A 19,047-nucleotide genomic window follows, 5' to 3' on the forward strand; every position below is an offset into this window, starting at 1 on the left:
TGATGGATGGGAGCAAAATGTTCCCTACTGAAATCTCCATTATGCTATTGTTAAGTGGAAATAAAATATGTGAAAAATAAACGTGAACCTTGTGTCTGAAAACCACATCTATTTTTTTACCCGGTTAGCTGTAGAGGAAGAAGACATGTCAAGTGAATGATGGAGAGAGAGAAAACAAAAAACATTGATGTGAAGATTCAGAGGAAAGCATACTGTACTCTGTAAAATACACGTCAGAATTGTTTTTATTAGAAACATGTACGTTTCCAGCATAGACCTATGTTTAGTAAAACGTTTGTAGATCTTTTCATGTCCAATTATTAGCATACGTTTATCTCTTTAATAATAATAATCACAAAGGCACAGATGAATAAATAAAGGTACAATGTCATTTAACAAGGTTTTACCAGCTTTCTGATTGAATGTGATTAGATAGTTAAAACAGTGTCTCCTCCAGTTGGTCACAGACAGAGGGCAGAACTGTACAGAGAGGACACACACATATACTGTACAAGATACATGCAGACACACGCAGGCCACACGCACACCCACAACACACAAGTGAAGTTCCCTTTAAATCCTCTGATGAAGACATTTTCCACAGAAACTTCATAATATCTCTTCAAACTGATTTCGCACAGAGACAGCGTTGTTACAAAATAAATACCCCTAAATGGTCATCAGTGCGGTAAAGAGTTTGAGCGATAACGAAGGCTGCGGAAACAACCAACATTTCTCACAAAGTGATAGGCTGAAAGGTTGCACTTGTCACTATTTGTTGTCCTGCAGCTGTCATGTTCTATCACTCGGTTAGATGATCCTGTCAGGTCTATGTTCCTGTTTGAAGGTGGTTGGATACTCAACATTATATCAACTGCAGTGGACCAGAGACAGAGCTCATAGAGGTACCAGGTGAAGTCACACATCAGAGCTACTAACCAACTACTTGTCAGTACAGTTGGAATCATACAGTAGATATTACCATTACAAGTCAGTTAGAAAGGTTATCAAACAGTTAGTTAAGATGGATGACTACGTCAACAAAGAGGTTGTTGAAATTGACAAGGTTATTGAAGGAAACCAGAATGGAGCAATGAGGAGAGTGACAACTGAGACACATCCCTCAGGTAAGAACACAGAAATCTCTATCACACACACACACACACACACACACAGAAGCTTTGGGGCCCCTCTCACCCCACAGAGAGTAAATGAACATGTCATAAGCCTTGAATATAGTTTTTTTATTACAGGAAGTTAGCGTTAAAACTGTTACAATTCTCTCAGCCTCATGGCAAAATGTGTAGAAGAGCAGGAAATGTGCTCTAGACCAGCAACATTTTCTCTCTTCCCCATGGCAAAAAAAGACACCCCTCCCAGGTTGGGTGTGATGGGCCTTGCTCAGACCTGCTCTACACCACTGACCCACGCACACGCACATACACACACACAATGACCAAGACGTACAAACACATGACGCAAGAACAGAAAAGTCCCAGTGGAAAAGTTATTTTAGTTATATTATTTTACCCCACATTTAAATATGCAAAGGCATGTATGTTTTCAGTGTTTTCAGAGGTTTCAACATATCATAGTGATACATTCAATTCCTGTGGACCCCAGGGAAGAGTATCTGCTGCAACAGCTAAAGGGGATCCTAATAAAATACCACAAGACAGCTGTGAGAAACGATCCTCTTGTAGCTGATTATGTTGAAACTGCACTCTGCTGTGTGTCCGTGTGTTTTCACACCAGTGTGTATCTCCCCAGCACCTGACGGTTCAGGGAGAAGACTCTACGGGATGGTTGCTGTAGGCTTTGGGATGCTGTGTGTTCTACAAGTCGCTCTCAACATCTCCCTGCGACTAGTCTGTGAGTGTATTGTTATTTAATCATTACATTATATCAGACTTTTACAACCTATGAATGTTGTTCTGTTTAGCTAAGTGCTTCTTATGTTAGACATGTTTAAATGACTGGCAAACCACATCCAATATATTCTGTCCTCTTTTAGCAGACAGTCTGACTGAAGAGAGAGACCAGCTACCGGCCAGTTACAACGACCTGATTATAGAGAGAGACCAGCTCGACAAGGAGAAAGAGTATACTGTGGGAAAGTGTTCTAATCCGGGTGAGTTTACCTAACACTCGATCATAACATTAACTCTACATGTTCGATATGCACAGGGCCGTAGCTACATGAGGACATTGAGGTGCTGACCTCAGTAACTGTTTCTAATGAGAAAAATGAATGAAATAGATTCTTGATCTGACTGAGTTCTAATCGCTTGTCTTTGAAAACGAGTGGAATCAAGAACATCGGTTTGTTAAGTTTGCCAATGAATCCTGGATTTGCCTTTTAAGCAGCACTTTCACCACTTTCTCAAATGGCTAACTCCTCCCTCTCACAGCACTGGCCGAGGGCCTGAGACGTGAAACGACCTACTCCAGCTCGTAGTCCGCTCAAGTAGACACTAGAGACGCTGCTGACTGTGTTTGCAAGATGCCAGACAAAAGTACATTTTAAAAACCAGCATCTCCTGCTGTGTCTACAGACATCCCCAAACAAATACAAGTTGAATCTCGGAGAATGAGTACAAAACTATTAAATAGTCGCTTATAGATATGTCAGTCAGTCATGTTTTTCCGATTACCCTCCACAAACACAGTAACAGACAGAGTCACAATCACACAGGTATCCATAACATCAATGCGTTACTCTTACAGTCAATACGTCACAAACTCATTGCTATAACACAATGTGAAAGAATAGCAGAACTTCCATTAATTTGAAATAAATAAGCAATACATTAGTAGTAATCTGTCATCATGTCTGTAGACTTCCATTGCAGTGATGTTGAAGGGATCTTGGTAGTGTAAGTAATTTTGAAGGGCCCTGGGTAGTGTAAGTAATGTTGAAGGGCTCTCTGTAGTGTAAGTAGTGTTGAAGGGCTCTGGGTAGTGTAAGTAATGTTGAAGGGCTATGGGTAGTATAAGTAATGTCAAAGGGCCCTGGGTAGTGTAAGTAATGTTGAAGGGCCCTGGGTAGTGTAAGTCATGTTGAAGGGCTCTGGGTAGTGTAAGTAATGTTGAAGGGCTCTGGGTAGTATAAGTAATGTTGAAGGGCTCTGGCTAGTATAAGTAATGTTGAAGGGCTCTGGGTAGTATAAGTAATGTTGAAGGGCTCTGGCTAGTATTACATAGCCAGCTAGAAGGATGAAGTAAGATGGTAACGTTAAAAGGAGCCCACCTCAGCAGTAGCAACAGTAGTGTTTCCCAAACTTAGGGTTGGGGTCCCATGTGGGGTCCCCTGACTAAATCTGTTTCAAAGAAGTTAGGAACTAAAAGAAAAGAAGATGTGTTTAAATAGGAACATATTCACATGGCCTATCTTCCCTGTAGGCCTACATTTAAATGCACTCAAAATGCTAACAATGCAAGTGTAAAATAGTCCTACATTTCCTTTATATCACTGGTTGTTCTTCTTATCTTGATCACCACGGAGTTTATAGTTTACCTATTACACATCTTTTTCTAACCACAACATCACTGATATTAATACAGAATCCTTAGTAATATTCAAATCCTTCATGTGAATGTGACAACATGATCATCTGTGTGCCCCATTGATATCTGTTTGTGCGGAGCTTGATTAGTAATGCCTAATAATGCAAATGTGAACGCAATGTCATTTGAGAAAAGCCATATCCATGTAAAGAGATGATGAATTACACATTTCAATACTACAACTGACTGAACAGTCACTGACGCTACTTCTCAGTGTAACTCATTTCTCATATTTCTCCCCTTTCCGGGGTATAACATTAATGTTGTATAGCTCTTAGGCTGTGTGTTTGTAGATCAACTGAGGTGAAAGAACCTACAGCAGCCAAGGTGAGAAAGGCTGGGGTAACTTTTGCTTGTTTTTGTTGTTCTCCAAAAACCATTGAAAAGTTGTTTTTATTATATTGAAATTCAATCCCTGGTTACGGCCCCGAACACGTACTAAAATGCTTTTTTGTATTCTTTCATTAATGAGTGAAGAACAATGAGATGCCAATGAATGTTTTAACTAACCTGTTCTGAAGGCTGGAACAAGTTTGAATCCTGTTGGTACTTCGTCTCTTCTGAGACTAAAACCTGGAGTGAGAGCAGGCAGGACTGTATGGAGAGAGGAGCAGACCTGATGATCGTAAACAGCAGAGAGAAACAGGTGAGAGAGTGGGGGGAGATAGATAAATACAAACAGAGAGAGACATGATAAACATATTTTGATTGGTGTTCATTTATCTTTCTCAACAACAGAGATTTCTATTTGCCCTCAACAAGAGAGCCTGGATTGGTCTGACTGACAGAGAGACTGAGGGGTCCTGGAAATGGGTTGACGGCACACCACTAATAACAAGGTGAGAGATTTCACCATCCAGTTGTGATATGGAGACATTGAAAACAAATGGTATTGCTTCAGATCATCTTCATAAAAACACAGGTAGTGGCTCAGGTAGTGCAGCTCATCCAGGATGGCACATCAATACGAGCTGTGGCAAGGTTTGCTGTGTCTGTCAGCGTAGTGTCCAGAGCATGGAGGCGCTACCAGGAGACAGGCCAGTACATCAGGAGATGAGGAGGAGGCCGTAGGAGGGCAACAACCCAGCAGCAGGACCGCTACCTCTGCCTTTGTGCAAGGAAGAGCAGGAGGAGCACTGCCAGAGTCCTGAAAAATGACCTCCAGCAGGCCACAAATGTGCATGTGTCTGCTCAAACGGTCAGAAACAGACTCCATGAGGGCGGTATGAGGGCCCGACGTCCACAGGTGGGCGTTGTGCTTACAGCCCAACACCGTGCAGGACGTTTGGCATTTGCCAGAGAACACCAAGATTGGCAAATTTGCCACTGGAAAAGCAGGATCACACTGAGCACATGTGACAGACGTGACAGAGTCTGGAGACGCCGTGGAGAACATTCTGCTGCCTGCAACATCCTCCAGCATGACCGGTTTGGCGGTGGGTCAGTCATGGTGTGGGGTGGCATTTATTTTGGGGGCCGCACAGCCCTCTATGTGCTCGCCAGAGGTAGCCTGACTGCCATTAGGTACCGAGATGAGATCCCCAGACCCCTTGTGAGAACATATGCTGGTGCGGTTCGCCCTGGGTTCCTCCTAATGCAAGACAATGGTAGCCCTCATGTGGCTGGAGTGTGTCAGCAGTTCCTGCAAGAGGAAGGCATTGATGCTATGGACTGGCCCGCCCGTTCCCCAGACCTGAATCCAATTGAGCACATCTGGGACATCATGTCTCGCTCCATCCACCAATGATCACATTACATCAAAGTTGGATCAGCCTGTAGTGTGGTTTTCCACTTTAATTTTGAGTGTGACTCCAAATCCAGACCTCCATGGGTTAATACATTTGATTTCCATTTATAATTTTTGTGTGAATTTGTTGTCAGCACATTCAACTATGTAATGAAAAAAGTATTTAATAAGAATATTTCATTCATTCAGATCTAAGATGTGTTATTTTAGTGTTAATTTTTGTTGGTGGCCCACATCTGACAGCGTGTGGCTTTCAAGCTGAAGAAACACAGGCATTATGTCTTATATTTAGGATGATGTTTTACTTACAGTGTGTCTGTCTGGTTCTCTGTGTTGTTAACATAGTTACTGGATAATCGACCAGCCTAATAATGGACGAAGTGTTTCAACCTTTCCGGGGGAGGACTGTGTTGTACTAAGAAATGGACAAGACCAGCCTGAAAAGACATGGAATGATATAAATTGTGCACAAAAACATATCTGGATTTGTGAGATGTGTAACAATAACCTACTGTAACTACCCATCCACCATCTCCCCTTCTCCATCTCTCTCTATGACTCTCTCTGACTCTCCCTCTCTCATCCTGTCTCCATACTTACTCGTTTATGTTTGTTTCATTCTGAACATATGAATCAAATTCCCATTTACTTCCTGTGATGCATTAGTAGCTTCCTGTCTTCAGTCATTAAATGGACACATCACAGACACAGACAATGATTGAGACACAACACAAAAAGTAAACAGCTGCATTAGAACAGATAGAGGAGACCAGTATGAGGTTGTAAAGTCAGTACAGTCGACTCCTGATAGGTGCACATCAGATAAGTGCAAGACCTGGGTTCAAATACAACTTGAAATCTTTCAAAAGCTTTGAGTGTTTGCTTTAGCCTGCCTTCAGAGCCAGGTGGGTACTGGGGCTTTTCTGTTGCAACAGAAGTATTTTAAATAATTTCACACGGAGAGGCATTCTGGTAGTACTCCTTAGACACTGGATTCATTTATTAGGTCTCGTCATCTCCGAATTCACAGACACCCAAATGTAAATTTTGACATGGCCTATTGATTAACAAGACACACCGTTTATCTTATTATTTTGTGATATAATTTTCAGTTTACCTTGGAACATATTATCATTAGAATTATTTTACATTGTTGTGTCTCAATGGGCCGCAAGGCTATAAATAGGATTTATGTGCAATGGTCAGGTCACTCTGAGGAAGATGTCAGCTTTATGTTGAAATGTCAGTCACCTGTTCGCATCCTGTACAATGTATTAAAGTGAGCAATAAGAAATCAATCCGTCTTTCTGTTGACTGCTCCAACTTCTTTTTACCTCAAATTTGTCCATTTGGAAGTTCTCCTTGGCAAGCCATTCTCATATTTTCATACAGTATTTCATCCCAGGTCTGGTAAGTCTACACTAACTACTCAGGAATCAGATGAATATTTTTGAAGGAAAAGAACATGTCCCAACCTCAACCACCATGTTACTTTATCTTCCTCTTTTAACATTTCCCCTTCTTCTGGGGACAACATATCACAAACGTCTCAGAAATGGACACAAATCAGACACAGGGGCAGTGATAGATTCAGAACCTGAGTAGACATTGCTGTATAGTATATAGTCAGAAAACACAATACATTGTTGGAGATGTCTGAGGCCATTCATGACAAGCCAGATGTGACCAAGAAGGTCAAGTTTGACAGAAGTGAAGCTGAGGAGATGATTGTGGACATCTACGGCAGTGCAGACACCGAGGGACCATGAGACCAGCACCAAGACAAAGAGGTAGAAGACACTTCTCCAAAGAACGGACCAGGAGGTCAACCTAATACACACACAATCTTTCTCTCGCTCTCACACACACAACGCAAAGAACAACTATAAACACATTTTATAACACAGGGAAGAGACCCTTCATATGTCTTGATGTGTTGTCCGAATGACTGGGATCATAGGCCTGTCTGTCCACTGTTGGTAAATGTAATAATTCCTACAAATTACCAGCAGATCTGTGGTTATCTGTTTTAGTTGTTATTGCAGATAACGGATCTCTCAGAGCTTCTTAGTTTTTAAGACCAACTCATCTACAGAAAGAGTCTTCTTAGTTTATAATACCAACTCACTGTCACGGCCGTCGCCGGAATGACACCAAGGTTGCAGCGTGGTGAGCGTACATTTTATTTGATTTAGAATAAAATGTCACCAACAAAACAAGACTTAACAAAACCGTGACGCTTATAAGGACCATAGTGCCCCTAACAAAGCACTTCCCACAACAGGGAAAAATGCGGCCTAAGTATGATTCCCAATCAGAGACAACGATAGACAGCTGTCCCTGATTGAGAACCATACCCGGCCAAACACAAAGAAATAGAACACATAGAAATCAGAACATAGAATGGCCACCTAAATCACACCCTGACCAAACCAAAATAGAGACATAACAAGGCTCTCTAAGGTCAGGGCGTGACACTCACCAGCAGAAAGAGTCTTTTTAGTTTTTAAGACCAAATCCCCTTCAGAAAGAGCCTTCTTAGTTTTAAGACAAATTCATCTGCAGAAAGAGTCTTCTTAGTTTACAAGACCAACTTACCTGCAGAAAGAGACCAAATACAGACCAGTTAAAAAACCCTGACTGAAGACAGAGACCAGTTTTAGAAAGAGACAGACCAGTTACAGACAAGCTCCAACACTCTGAATGAAGAGAGAGACCAGCTACAGATCAGTCACTAGTTACAACACCCTGACTGAGGAGAAAGAAAAGAGACAGTGGGAGAGAAGTGGACCTTGGACCTTGAACCTTATTTTAAAATATTTTCTGTGGTATTGTTAACAAACACACCCGCATAAAGAAAATGAGAATTAAAAACAGGTTCATCCACAGGATCGACCGTGATCGTGCGGAGTTACGACATCTCAAGAATTGCATTTGACGAAAGGCTTGGCACACACATACTCAAGCTGACTGGCTCTCGTTCAAGCAAATGAGAAATAAGTGCACTCAGGCTATCCGGAAGGCCAAAGTTAGTTACTTTAAGGAGCAGTTCTCTCTCTGTGGGTCTAAGCCCAAGAAGTTCTGGGAAACAGTTAAAGTAGAGAATAAACCCTCCCTCACAGCTGCCCATGTCCCTTAATGTTGATGATGTGGATGTTACTGACAAGAAGAACATGGCTGAGCTCTTTAATCACCACTTCATTAAGTCAGGATTCCTATTTGACTCAGCCATACCTCCTTGTCCGTCCAACATTTGCTGATCTACCACCCCTTCTAATGCGACTATCCACGATGCTTCTCCCTATTTTTCCACTACCCCACTACAAAGTTTCTCCCTGCAGGCAGTCACCAAGTCCAAGGTGCTAAGGGCACTTTTTAAACTTCACCCCCCAAAAACTCTGGGTCAGATGGTTTAGACCCTTTCTTCTTTAAAACCTGTTAAGGCTGTTGCGAATTTTCGCAGCTTTTTGTTAAAAATCGCGCAACATTTCAGCGCCCTGCTACTCATGCCAGGAATATAGTATATGCATATGATTAGTATGTGTGGATAGAAAACACTCAGACGTTTCTAAAACTGGTTAAATAGTCACGGCTGTGACTATAACAGAACGTGCGTTACATCGAAAAGTGCAGGAAAATCTGATAACTGAAAATGGGAAAAAATATCCATGCGCTACTTCCAGGAATTGTTCAAGGTGAACCGGATTAAACGAGGTCGAGGTTGCAGTACCTACAGCTTCCACACGATGTCTAGAGTCTTGTCATTTGCTTCGGCTTTGTTTCTTGGTCAAACCGAAACTAGGGAGCCGATTTCCTCCGGTCTCTGACCGGATGTTTTGGTAGAGATTTCTCCGGACATTATTTCCAGACGGACAGCTAAAGAATATACTTCGACTCGTGATCAATTTTATCGCTTATTAACGTGTACTAATACCTAAAGTTGCATTACAAAAGTATTTCGAAGTGTTTTGTGAAAGTTTATCATCGACTTTTTTAATTTAAAAAAATGACGTTACGTTAGAAAACGCTATTTTTTTCCGTTGTTCACACAGTATTCATAGATCGATATCTAGGCTATATATGGACCGATTTAATCGAAAAAAAGACCCAATAGTGATTATGGGACTTCTAGGAGTGCCAACAAAGAAGATGGTCAAAGGTAATGAATGTTTTATATTTTATTTGTGCGGTTTGTGTAGCGACGACTATGCTAATTATTTTGTTTACGTCCCTGCGGGTCTTTTGGGGTGTTACATGCTATCAGATAATAGCTTCTCATGCTTTCGCCGAAAAGCATTTTACAAATCTGACTTGGTGGATAGATTCACAACGAGTATAGCTTTAATTCACTACCTTGAATGTGTATTTTAATGAAAGTTTAATGACAGTTTGAGTTTTATCAAAAACTATAGGTGGCGCTCTGAACTCCGCTGAGTGCTGTTCCTGCCAGGGAACTGTATTGTGCTACATCCTTAAGAAGTTAAGGTTGCTGCCGATATCATCACCAAGCCTTTATCCAGGCTTTTTAACCTCTCTCCTCTCTGGGGAGGTTCCCATTGCTTGGAAGGCAGCCGCGGAACATCCTTTATTTAAAGGGGAGATAAAACTGATCCTAACTGTCCTCAATGATGTCACCATTCCCCTTGATTTTAAACAATATTGTGCAGCTATTTATATTGACTTGGCCAAAGCTTTTGATTCGGTAGACCATTCCATTCTTGTCGGCCGGCTAAGGAGTATCGGTGTCTCTGAGGGGTCTTTGGCCTGGTTTGCTAACTACTCCTATCAAAGAGTGCAGTGTTTAAAGTTAGAACATTTGCTGTCTCAGCCACAGCCTGTCATCAAGGAGTAACCCAAGGCTCAATCCTAGGCCCCACGTTCTTCTCAATTTACATCAACAACAATGGTTCAGGCAGTAGGAAGCTTTCTCATTAATTTATATGCAGTCTTATACCCAGCTGGCCCCTAACCCGGATTTTGTAGAACAAAGCTTTCTTAGTGTCCAACAGGCATTTTCTACCCTAAACCTTTTTCTGAACAACTCAAAAACAAAGGTCATGTGGTTTGGTAAGAGGAATGTCCCTCGTCCCACAGGTGTTATAACTACCTCTGAGGGTTTCGGGCTTGAGGTAGTCACCTCATACAAGTACTTGGGAGTATTACTAGATGGTGCACTGTCCTTCTCTCAGCACATATCAAAGCAGCAGGCTAAAGTTAAATCTAGACTTGGTTTACTCTATCGAAATTGCTCCTCTTTCACCCCAGCTGCCAAACTCACCCTGATTCAGATGACCATCCTACCCATGCTAGATTACGGAGACATAATTTATAGATCGGCAGGTAAGGGTGCTCTCGAGCGGCTAAACGTTCTTTACCATTCAGCCATCAAATTTGCAACCAATGCTCCTTATAGGACACATCACTGCACTCTATACAACTCTGTAAACTGGTCATCCCTGTATACCCGTCGCAAGACCCACAGGTTGATGCTTATTTATAAAACCCTCTTAGGCCTAACTCCCCCTATCTGAGATATCTACTGCAGCCCTCGTCCTCCTTACACAACATCCATTCTGCCAGTCACATTCTGTTAAAGGTCCCCAAAGCACACACATCCCTGGATTGCTCCTCTTTTCAGTTCGATGCAGAATACACTCAAATGGGACAGTTTTATCTTAATCTCTTCATTCAAAGACTCAACCATGGACACTCTTACTGACAGTTGCTGCTGATTTGTGTGATGTATCGTTGTCTCTACCTTATTGAACTTTGTGCTGTTGATGTGCCCAATAATGTCTGTACTATATTTTGTGCTGCTACCACGTCGTGTTGCAACCATGGTGTTGTTATGTTGTGTTGCTACCATGCTGTGTTGTCATGTGTTGCTGCCTTGCTATGTTATTGTCTTAGGTGTCTCTTTAGGTTGTGTTGTGTCTCTCTTGTTGTGATGTGTGTTTTGTCCTATATTTATATTGTAGTTATTTTATTACGAGGCCCACGTCCCCGCACGAGGCATTTGCCTTTTGGTAGGCAGTCATTGCAAATTTGATTTTGTTCTTAGCTGACTTTCCTAGTTAAATAAAGGTTAAATAAAATACATCCAAATATATGAAGAAGTGATCTTAATTGAAAGTTCTCAAATCTGTTTACCTAATACATGGTCATGAGATCAACAATTGGAACATGACAACTGCCATGTTTTTGAAAGAGTTCATGTAAGAGCTGGTGATGGATGGGAGCAAAATGTTCCCTACTGAAATCTCCATTATGCTATTGTTAAGTGGAAATAAAATATGTGAAAAATAAACGTGAACCTTGTGTCTGAAAACCACATCTATTTTTTCACCCTGTTAGCTGTAGAGGAAGAAGACATGTCAAGTGAATGACGGAGAGAGAGAGAAAACAAAAAACATTGTGATGTTAAGATTCAGAGGAAAGCATACTGTACTCTGTAAAATACACGTCAGAATTGTTTTTATTAGAAACATGTACGTTTCCAGCATAGACCTATGTTTAGTAAAACGTTTGTAGATCTTTTCATGTCCAATTATTAGCATACCTTTATCTCTTTAATAATAATAATCACAAAGGCACAGATGAATAAATAAAGGTACAATGTCATTTAACAAGGTCTACCAGCTTTCTGATTGAATGTGATTAGATAGTTAAAACAGTGTCTCCTCCAGGTTGACACATCAGAGGGCAGAACTGTACAGACAGGACACACACATATACTGTACAAGATGCATACAGACACACACACATACTGTACAAGACGCATGCAGACACACGCAGGCCACACGCACACACAACACACAAGTGAAGTTCCCTTTAAATCCTCTGATGAAGACATTTTCCACAGAAACAACAGCGTTGTTACAAAATAAATGCCCCTAAATCGTCATCAGTGCGATAAAGAGTTTGAGCCATAATGTGCCCTCCGTTTGAAGGCTGCGGAAACAACCAACATTTCTCACAAAGTGATTGGCTGAAAGGTTGCACTTGTCACTATGTGTTGTCCTGCAGCTCTTATGTTCTATCACTCTGTTAGATGATCCAGGTCTATGTTCCTGCTTGAAGGTGGTTGGATACTCAACATTATATCAACTGCAGTGGACCAGAGACAGAGCTCAGAGAGGTACCAGGTGAAGTCACACATCAGAGCTACTAACCAACTACTTGTCAGTACAGTTGGAATAGATATTACCATTACAAGTCAGTTGTAGGTTATCAAACAGTTAGTTAAGATGGATGACTACGTCAACAAAGAGGTTGTTGAAATTGACAAGGTTATTGAAGAAAACCAGAATGGAGCAATGAGGAGAGTGACAACTGAGACACATCCCTCAGGTAAAAACACAGAAAACTCTATCACACACACACACACACACACACAGAAGCTTTGGGGCCCCTCTCACCCCACAGAGAGTAAATGAACATGTCATAAGCCTTGAATATAGTTTTTTTATTACAGGAAATTAGCTTTAAAACTGTTACAATTCTCTCAGCCTCATGGCAAAATGTGTAGAAGAGCAGGAAATGTGCTCTAGAACAGCAACATTTTCTCTCTTCCCCATGGCAAAAAAAAGACACCCCTCTCAGGTTGGGTGTGGGGGGCCTTGCTCAGACCTGCTGTACACCACTGACTCACGGACACGCACATACACACACACACACACACAACGACCAAGATGTACAAACACATGACGCAAAAACAGAAAAGTCCCAGTGGAAAAGTAATTATTTTACCCCACATTTAAATATGCAAAGGCATTTATGTTTTCAGTGTATTCAGAGGTTCCGACATGTCATTCTGATACAGTCAATTCCTGAGGACCCCAGGGAAGAGTATCTGCTGCTATCGCAACAGCTAAAGGGGATCCTAATAAAATACATAAAATACCACAAGACAGCTGTGAGAAACGATCCTCTTGTAGCTGATCATGTTGAAACTGCACTCTGCTGTGTGTCTGTGTGTTTTCACACCAGTGTGTATCTCCCCAGGACCTGACGGTTCAGGGAGAAGACTCTACGGGATGGTTGCTGTAAGCTTTGGGATGCTGTGTGTTATACAAGTCGCTCTCAACATCTCCCATCGACTAGAATGTGAGTGGATTATTGTTAAATCATCATGTTATATCAGACTTTGACAACAAGATCCAAAATTCAGATGAATTTTGTTCTGTTTAACTAAGTTAGGCAAACCACATCCAATATATTCTGTCCTCTTTTAGCAGACTGTCTGACTGAAGAGAGAGACCAGCAACAGAGGGAGAAAGATGATTTTATGGAAAAGTTCTCTAATCCGGGTGAGTTTACCTAATACATGATCATAATATTAATTGTACATGTTCAATATGCACAGGGCCGTAGCAACATGAGGACATTGAGGTGCTGACCTCAGTAACTGTTTCTAATGAGAAACTTGAATCAAATAGATTCTTATTATATATCATCAGTACGACCAAGAATATGACTTTCGCGAAGCGGATCCTGTGTTCTGCCTTTCACCCAGGACAACGGAATGGATCCCAGCCGGCGACCCAAAAAAACGACTTTGTAAAAGGGGGAAACGGAGCGGTCTTCTGGTCAGACTCCGGAGACGGGCACATCGGGCACCACTCCCTCGCATTCTTCTCGCCAATGTCCAGTCTCTTGACAACAAGGTTGATGAAATCCGAGCAGGGGTAGCATTCCAGAGGGACATCAGAGACTGTAACGTTCTTTGCTTCACGGAAACATGGCTCACTGGAGAGACGCTATCGGAATCGGTGCAGCCAGCTGGTTTCTCCACGCATCACGCAGACAGAAACAAACATCTTTCTGGTAAGAAGAGGGGCGGGGGCATATGCTTCATGGTTAACGTGACGTGGTGTGATCATAACAACATACAGGTACTCAAGTCCTTTTGTTCACCTGATTTAGAATTCCTCACAATCAAATGTCGACCGCATTATCTACCAAGGGAATTCTCTTCGATTATAATCACAGCCGTATATATTCCCCCCCAAGCAGACACATTGATGGCTCTGAACAAACTTTATTTGACTCTTTGCAAACTGGAATCCATTTATCCGGAGGCTGCATTCATTGTAGCTGGGGATTTTAACAAGGCTAATCTGAAAACAAGACTCCCTAAATTTTATCAGCATATCGATTGCGCAACCAGGGCTGGAAAAACCTTGGATCACTGCTATTCTAACTTCCGCGACGCATATAAGGCCCTGCCCCGCCCTCCTTTCGGAAAAGCTGACCACGACTCCATTTTGTTGATCCCTGCCTACAGACAGAAACTAAAACAAGAAGCTCCCGCGCTGAGGTCTGTTCAACGCTGGTCCGACCAATCGGATTCCACACTCCAAGACTGCTTCCATCACGTGGACTGGGATATGCTTCGTATTGCGTCAGACAACAACATTGACGAATACGCTGATTCGGTGAGCGAGTTCATTCGAATGTGCGTTGAAGATTTCGTTCCCATCGCAACAATTAAAACATTCCCAAACCAGAAACCGTGGATTGAAGGACAGCATTCGCGTGAAACTGAAAGCCCGAACCACTGCTTTTAATCAGGGCAAGGTGACCGGAAACATGACCGAATACAAACAGTGTAACTATTCCCTCCGCAAGGCAATCAAACAAGCTAAGCGTCTGTATAGAGACAAAGTAGAATCTCAATTCAATGGCTCAGACACAAGAGGTATGTGGCAGGGTCTACAGTCAATCACGGATTACAAAAAGAAAACCAGCCCAGTCACGGACCAGGATGTCTTGCTCCCAGGCAGACTAAATAACTTTTTTGCCCGCTTTGAGGACAATACAGTGCCACTGACACGGCCCGCAACTAAAACATGCGGACTCTCCTTCACTGCAGCCGACGTGAGGAAAACATTTAAACGTGTCAACCCTCGCAGGGCTGCAGGCCCAGACGGCATCCCCAGCCGCGCCCTCAGAGCATGCGCAGACCAGCTGGCTGGTGTGTTTACGGACATTCAATCAATCCCTATCCCAGTCTGTTGTTCCCACATGCTTCAAGAGGGCCACCATTGTTCCTGTTCCCAAGAAAGCTAAGGTAACTGAGCTAAATGACTACCGCCCCGTAGCACTCACTTCCGTCATCATGAAGTGCTTTGAGAGACTAGTCAAGGACCATATCACCTCCACCCTACCTGACACCCTAGACACACTCCAATTTGCTTACCGCCCAAATAGGTCCACAGACGATGCAATCTCAACCACACTGCACACTGCCCTAACCCATCTGGACAAGAGGAATACCTATGTGAGAATGCTGTTCATCGACTACAGCTCGGCATTTAACACCATAGTGCCCTCCAAGCTCCCTGGGTCTCGACCCCGCCCTGTGCAACTGGGTACTGGAATTCCTGATGGGCCGCCCCCAGGTGGTGAGGGTAGGCAACAACATTTCCACCCCGCTTATCCTCAACACTGGGGCCCCACAAGGGTGCGTTCCGAGCTCTCTCCTGTACTCCCTGTTCACCCACGACTGCGTGGCCACGCACGCCTCCAACTCAATCATCAAGTTTGCGGACGACACAACAGTGGTAGGCTTGATTACCAACAACGACGAGACGGCCTACAGGGAGGAGGTGAGGGCCCTCGGAGTGTGGTGTCAGGGAAGTAACCTCACACTCAACGTCAACAAAACTAAGGAGATGATTGTGGACTTCAGGAAACAGCAGAGGGAACACCCCCCTATCCACATTGATGGAACAGTAGTGGAGAGGGTAGTAAGTTTTAAGTTCCTCGGCGTACACATCACAGACAAACTGAATTGGTCCACCCACACAGACAGCATCGATAGAGTTATCCTATAGAGCTATCAGAAGCCTATAGAGTTATCAGAAGCCTGGGAAGTAGGTCTCAGCGAGATTACATACCACCATAGCTGGTATAATATCAAAGATAAGGACCGTGATTTTTATTGCAAAAAGTTATCGGAACCTGCGAAACTTATTAAGGTTAAAAAGGGATTCTATAGAACCGTCGACAGGATCGTCTCCGAGCTGAATGAATTCCTAACACTGAACAATATGGAAATATTCCTGATCTACAACCTTATACATAAACGTGTACAAATCTCAGGAGATGCTGCCGGGGGGATAAAGACCGGCAGGATTTTAGCCTACATGTCGGGGATGGGTCCCAATAAATGGACGTATGTGAAAGATAAATTATCCAATTCCCTGCGGATATACATGCAGGATTTTACAACATATTTGTGTATATCGACATCATATCCTATCAAAGGGTCAGAGACAGCTGTGTGCCACTCCTGAGAACAGTTCATATAGACGGAAAAGATGGGGACATAGTCACTGTCACCTACGACAAGCCACACTACGTACCTGTAAGCAAGAAATATATTGAAAACATTCTTGTTGAGCTTAAAACGGATCAGAACGAAAACATCGAATTTACTTATGGTAAAACGATTGTAAAAATCTACTTTAGACCCACCAAAACCTCTCTACATATATAATATTAGTATTATATATTTTATATACATAATACAAATACATTTAAAAGGGTTATGGATCACCGACATCTCGACCCTAACCGTTATGTCTCATACTATGTTGATCAAGTGGGTAATGGGTTACCCGGCTATTATGGATCCCCAACCATGTACGGTTCGGGGATAGGAGGTATATTTCGTAACCTCTTTAGGTTGGTTTTACCGTTCATGAAGGGAGGTCTCAGCATAGCCAAACCGCATTTAAAATCAGCAGCAAAAAATATAGTAAGTGAGGTTGTAGCCAATGCTATGACCAGAAGGGCGTCACCAGATGTCGAGCGTCAAGAAGGCTTGGGGCTGATGATGTTGTCTCGAAGACCAAAAAAGAGACCTCTGGGTATAAGGCGCAGGCTTGCGCCTAAAGAACGGAGGTTAACAGGATACTGCAGGAGTCTCTATGGAATTGACAGACCCATCCACCGGTGCAAACAAAGGACTGGAGTCACGGGCTCGCTACTGTGCTGAATCTCGAGAGTTTCATCTGCTAGGCCCTATACACTCTGACATTTTCTTTCAAGAAAGTTTACTCTTAAATGCGGTTGATTTAAGACTAAAATTAACCAGGGCCAAGGATGAGTTTTGCCTAATGTCTGCACAGGACGGGGACTTTAGTTTAAAAGTGTTGGGGGCCACGCTTTTTATTAAAAAAGTGTCTGTATCTCTGGCAGTTCGTCTGGGTCACTCACAGGCTTTGATTAAAGGAAACGCCCTTTAACCTCTCCAAAGAATTACCATGAAAACCTTTAGCATACCTGTGGGCAGTAGAATCTGCAGTCAAGAAAACCTATTTCTAGGCCCTTTACCACGATACATGGTTATAGGTTTGGGAATCACGCATCTAATACGGGCACCTTAAATAAAAACCCATTTAATTTTCAACACTTCAATGCAGAGTATGTAGCTCTCTGTCAGGATGGACGCTAAGGATTTCCAACCGCAATTTAATAACAACATATCTGTGCGAGAATTTTACAATCTATTCCTGGCTACCGGGAGGCATCTAAAAGAACTCTCTTTACCTATTGACAGAAATGATTTTGCAGAGGGTTACACATTGTATGCTTTCAATTTATCACCTGATGATGACACCTCAGGAAATCTTTCGGTGGTGTCCCAAGGTAACCTCAGGCTGGAAATGCATTTCCGTACACCTTTAGCCTGTACCGTTAGCATGATTGTTTATGCATGCTCTGATTCAATCTTGGAAGTGAATACCCAAAGACAGGTCTTAGTAGATTATTATTAAGGATCGTTGAGCAAAGACATGAATACCCAAGAGTTGAAAGGGCTCATGAGCCGACTGATTGGAAAACAATTTTGTGGAGTGTTGGCTTGTGATGAATTACCTATTGAGAAATGGCCGGAGGGGCCTGCCATGTTTATTGTCAATACCCATCCTAAACACATGCCGGGTGAACATTGGCTAGCTGTGACATTAGAAGAGGAAGGAGGAAGAGAAATCTCAACTTTTTTGGATTCCTACGGCTTTCCCCCGGTTTTTCACAAAGAATTTTTGACCAAAAACGGCTCAAAGATATACTACAGCATCAAACAAGTACAAGATAACCTTTCCACTACATGCGGTCACCACTGTGTATTCTACCTATGCCAAAGAGCCCGGGGAGTTTCTTTTGAAGATGTTATGTCTCTTTATAAGGATGATTTAAGAAGTAATGATAACGTTGTAGCTTGTTTTGTTAGAAAATATCAAAATTGTACAAATGTGTTTCCTTTAAGACCGTGTAATCAAGGCGTATGCTCACGTCAAATGTTTCAAGAATGCCACAAATGTTAAATATATATTTTTTGAATTTAATCATAGTCATTCAAAAGTCATTCAAAAGTCTAACCACCCAGAGAGATCGGGATTAGGGAAAGGTCCGGAGGTGTTCAGGGGGGTAAATGAGTTATCATCATTAATTTCATAGGGAGGCGTTTGGGCACCTTTAGGGGTGCTGTATCTCGTTGAAGGTTTTTGTTTTAAGCTTAAAGTTGGGTACACCCGAGAGGGGAATGTTGAGGATGGCCAGGGCATTAAGAAACTGAAGCCACCCTGGAGGTCTTCTGTCATCAGCAACCTTGTGGGCCGATGCGGTACTTTTAAGCAAGTCAAGCATATGTGAACCCCTGACAACAGAGCCCTGAAGGATAAACTCTCCTTTGTCATTCCAAGTAGCAGCCCCATTTGAGTCTT

General features: G+C 42.5%; 2 protein-coding genes across 4 annotated transcripts in view; both read left to right on the forward strand.

Moving 5' to 3' along the window:
- Positions 1–673: 673 nt before the first annotated feature.
- Positions 674–19,047, forward strand: part of LOC116376532 (C-type lectin domain family 4 member E-like) — a 30,053-nt gene continuing 11,679 nt past the window's right edge. The window contains exons 1-4 of one of the 2 annotated variants that reach the window (XM_031837630.1): positions 674–1,003; positions 12,541–12,664; positions 13,319–13,420; positions 13,549–13,623. In XM_031837630.1, the coding sequence (XP_031693490.1) occupies positions 12,562–12,664; positions 13,319–13,420; positions 13,549–13,623 (280 nt within the window). In that variant the 5' untranslated portion in view covers positions 674–1,003; positions 12,541–12,561. The remainder of the gene's footprint in view (positions 1,004–12,540; positions 12,665–13,318; positions 13,421–13,548; positions 13,624–19,047) is intronic. The other variant, XM_031837631.1, reaches the window with a different exon arrangement.
- On the forward strand, positions 737–6,612 carry LOC116352786 (C-type lectin domain family 4 member E). 2 transcript variants are annotated; one of them, XM_031837628.1, is made up of 6 exons: positions 737–1,127; positions 1,771–1,872; positions 2,015–2,131; positions 4,089–4,213; positions 4,306–4,406; positions 5,660–6,612. In XM_031837628.1, the coding sequence occupies exons 1-6, from the start codon at positions 1,025–1,027 to the stop codon at positions 5,829–5,831; spliced, it is 720 nt and encodes a 239-aa protein (XP_031693488.1). In that variant the 5' UTR covers positions 737–1,024; the 3' UTR covers positions 5,832–6,612. The 2 variants fall into 2 exon arrangements, with proteins under 2 accessions (XP_031693488.1, XP_031693489.1); XM_031837629.1 differs by having other exon boundaries at positions 738–1,127; positions 2,018–2,131.

The sequence above is a fragment of the Oncorhynchus kisutch genome, linkage group LG12, assembly GCF_002021735.2.
Source record: "Oncorhynchus kisutch isolate 150728-3 linkage group LG12, Okis_V2, whole genome shotgun sequence".
Lineage (NCBI taxonomy): Eukaryota > Metazoa > Chordata > Actinopteri > Salmoniformes > Salmonidae > Oncorhynchus > Oncorhynchus kisutch.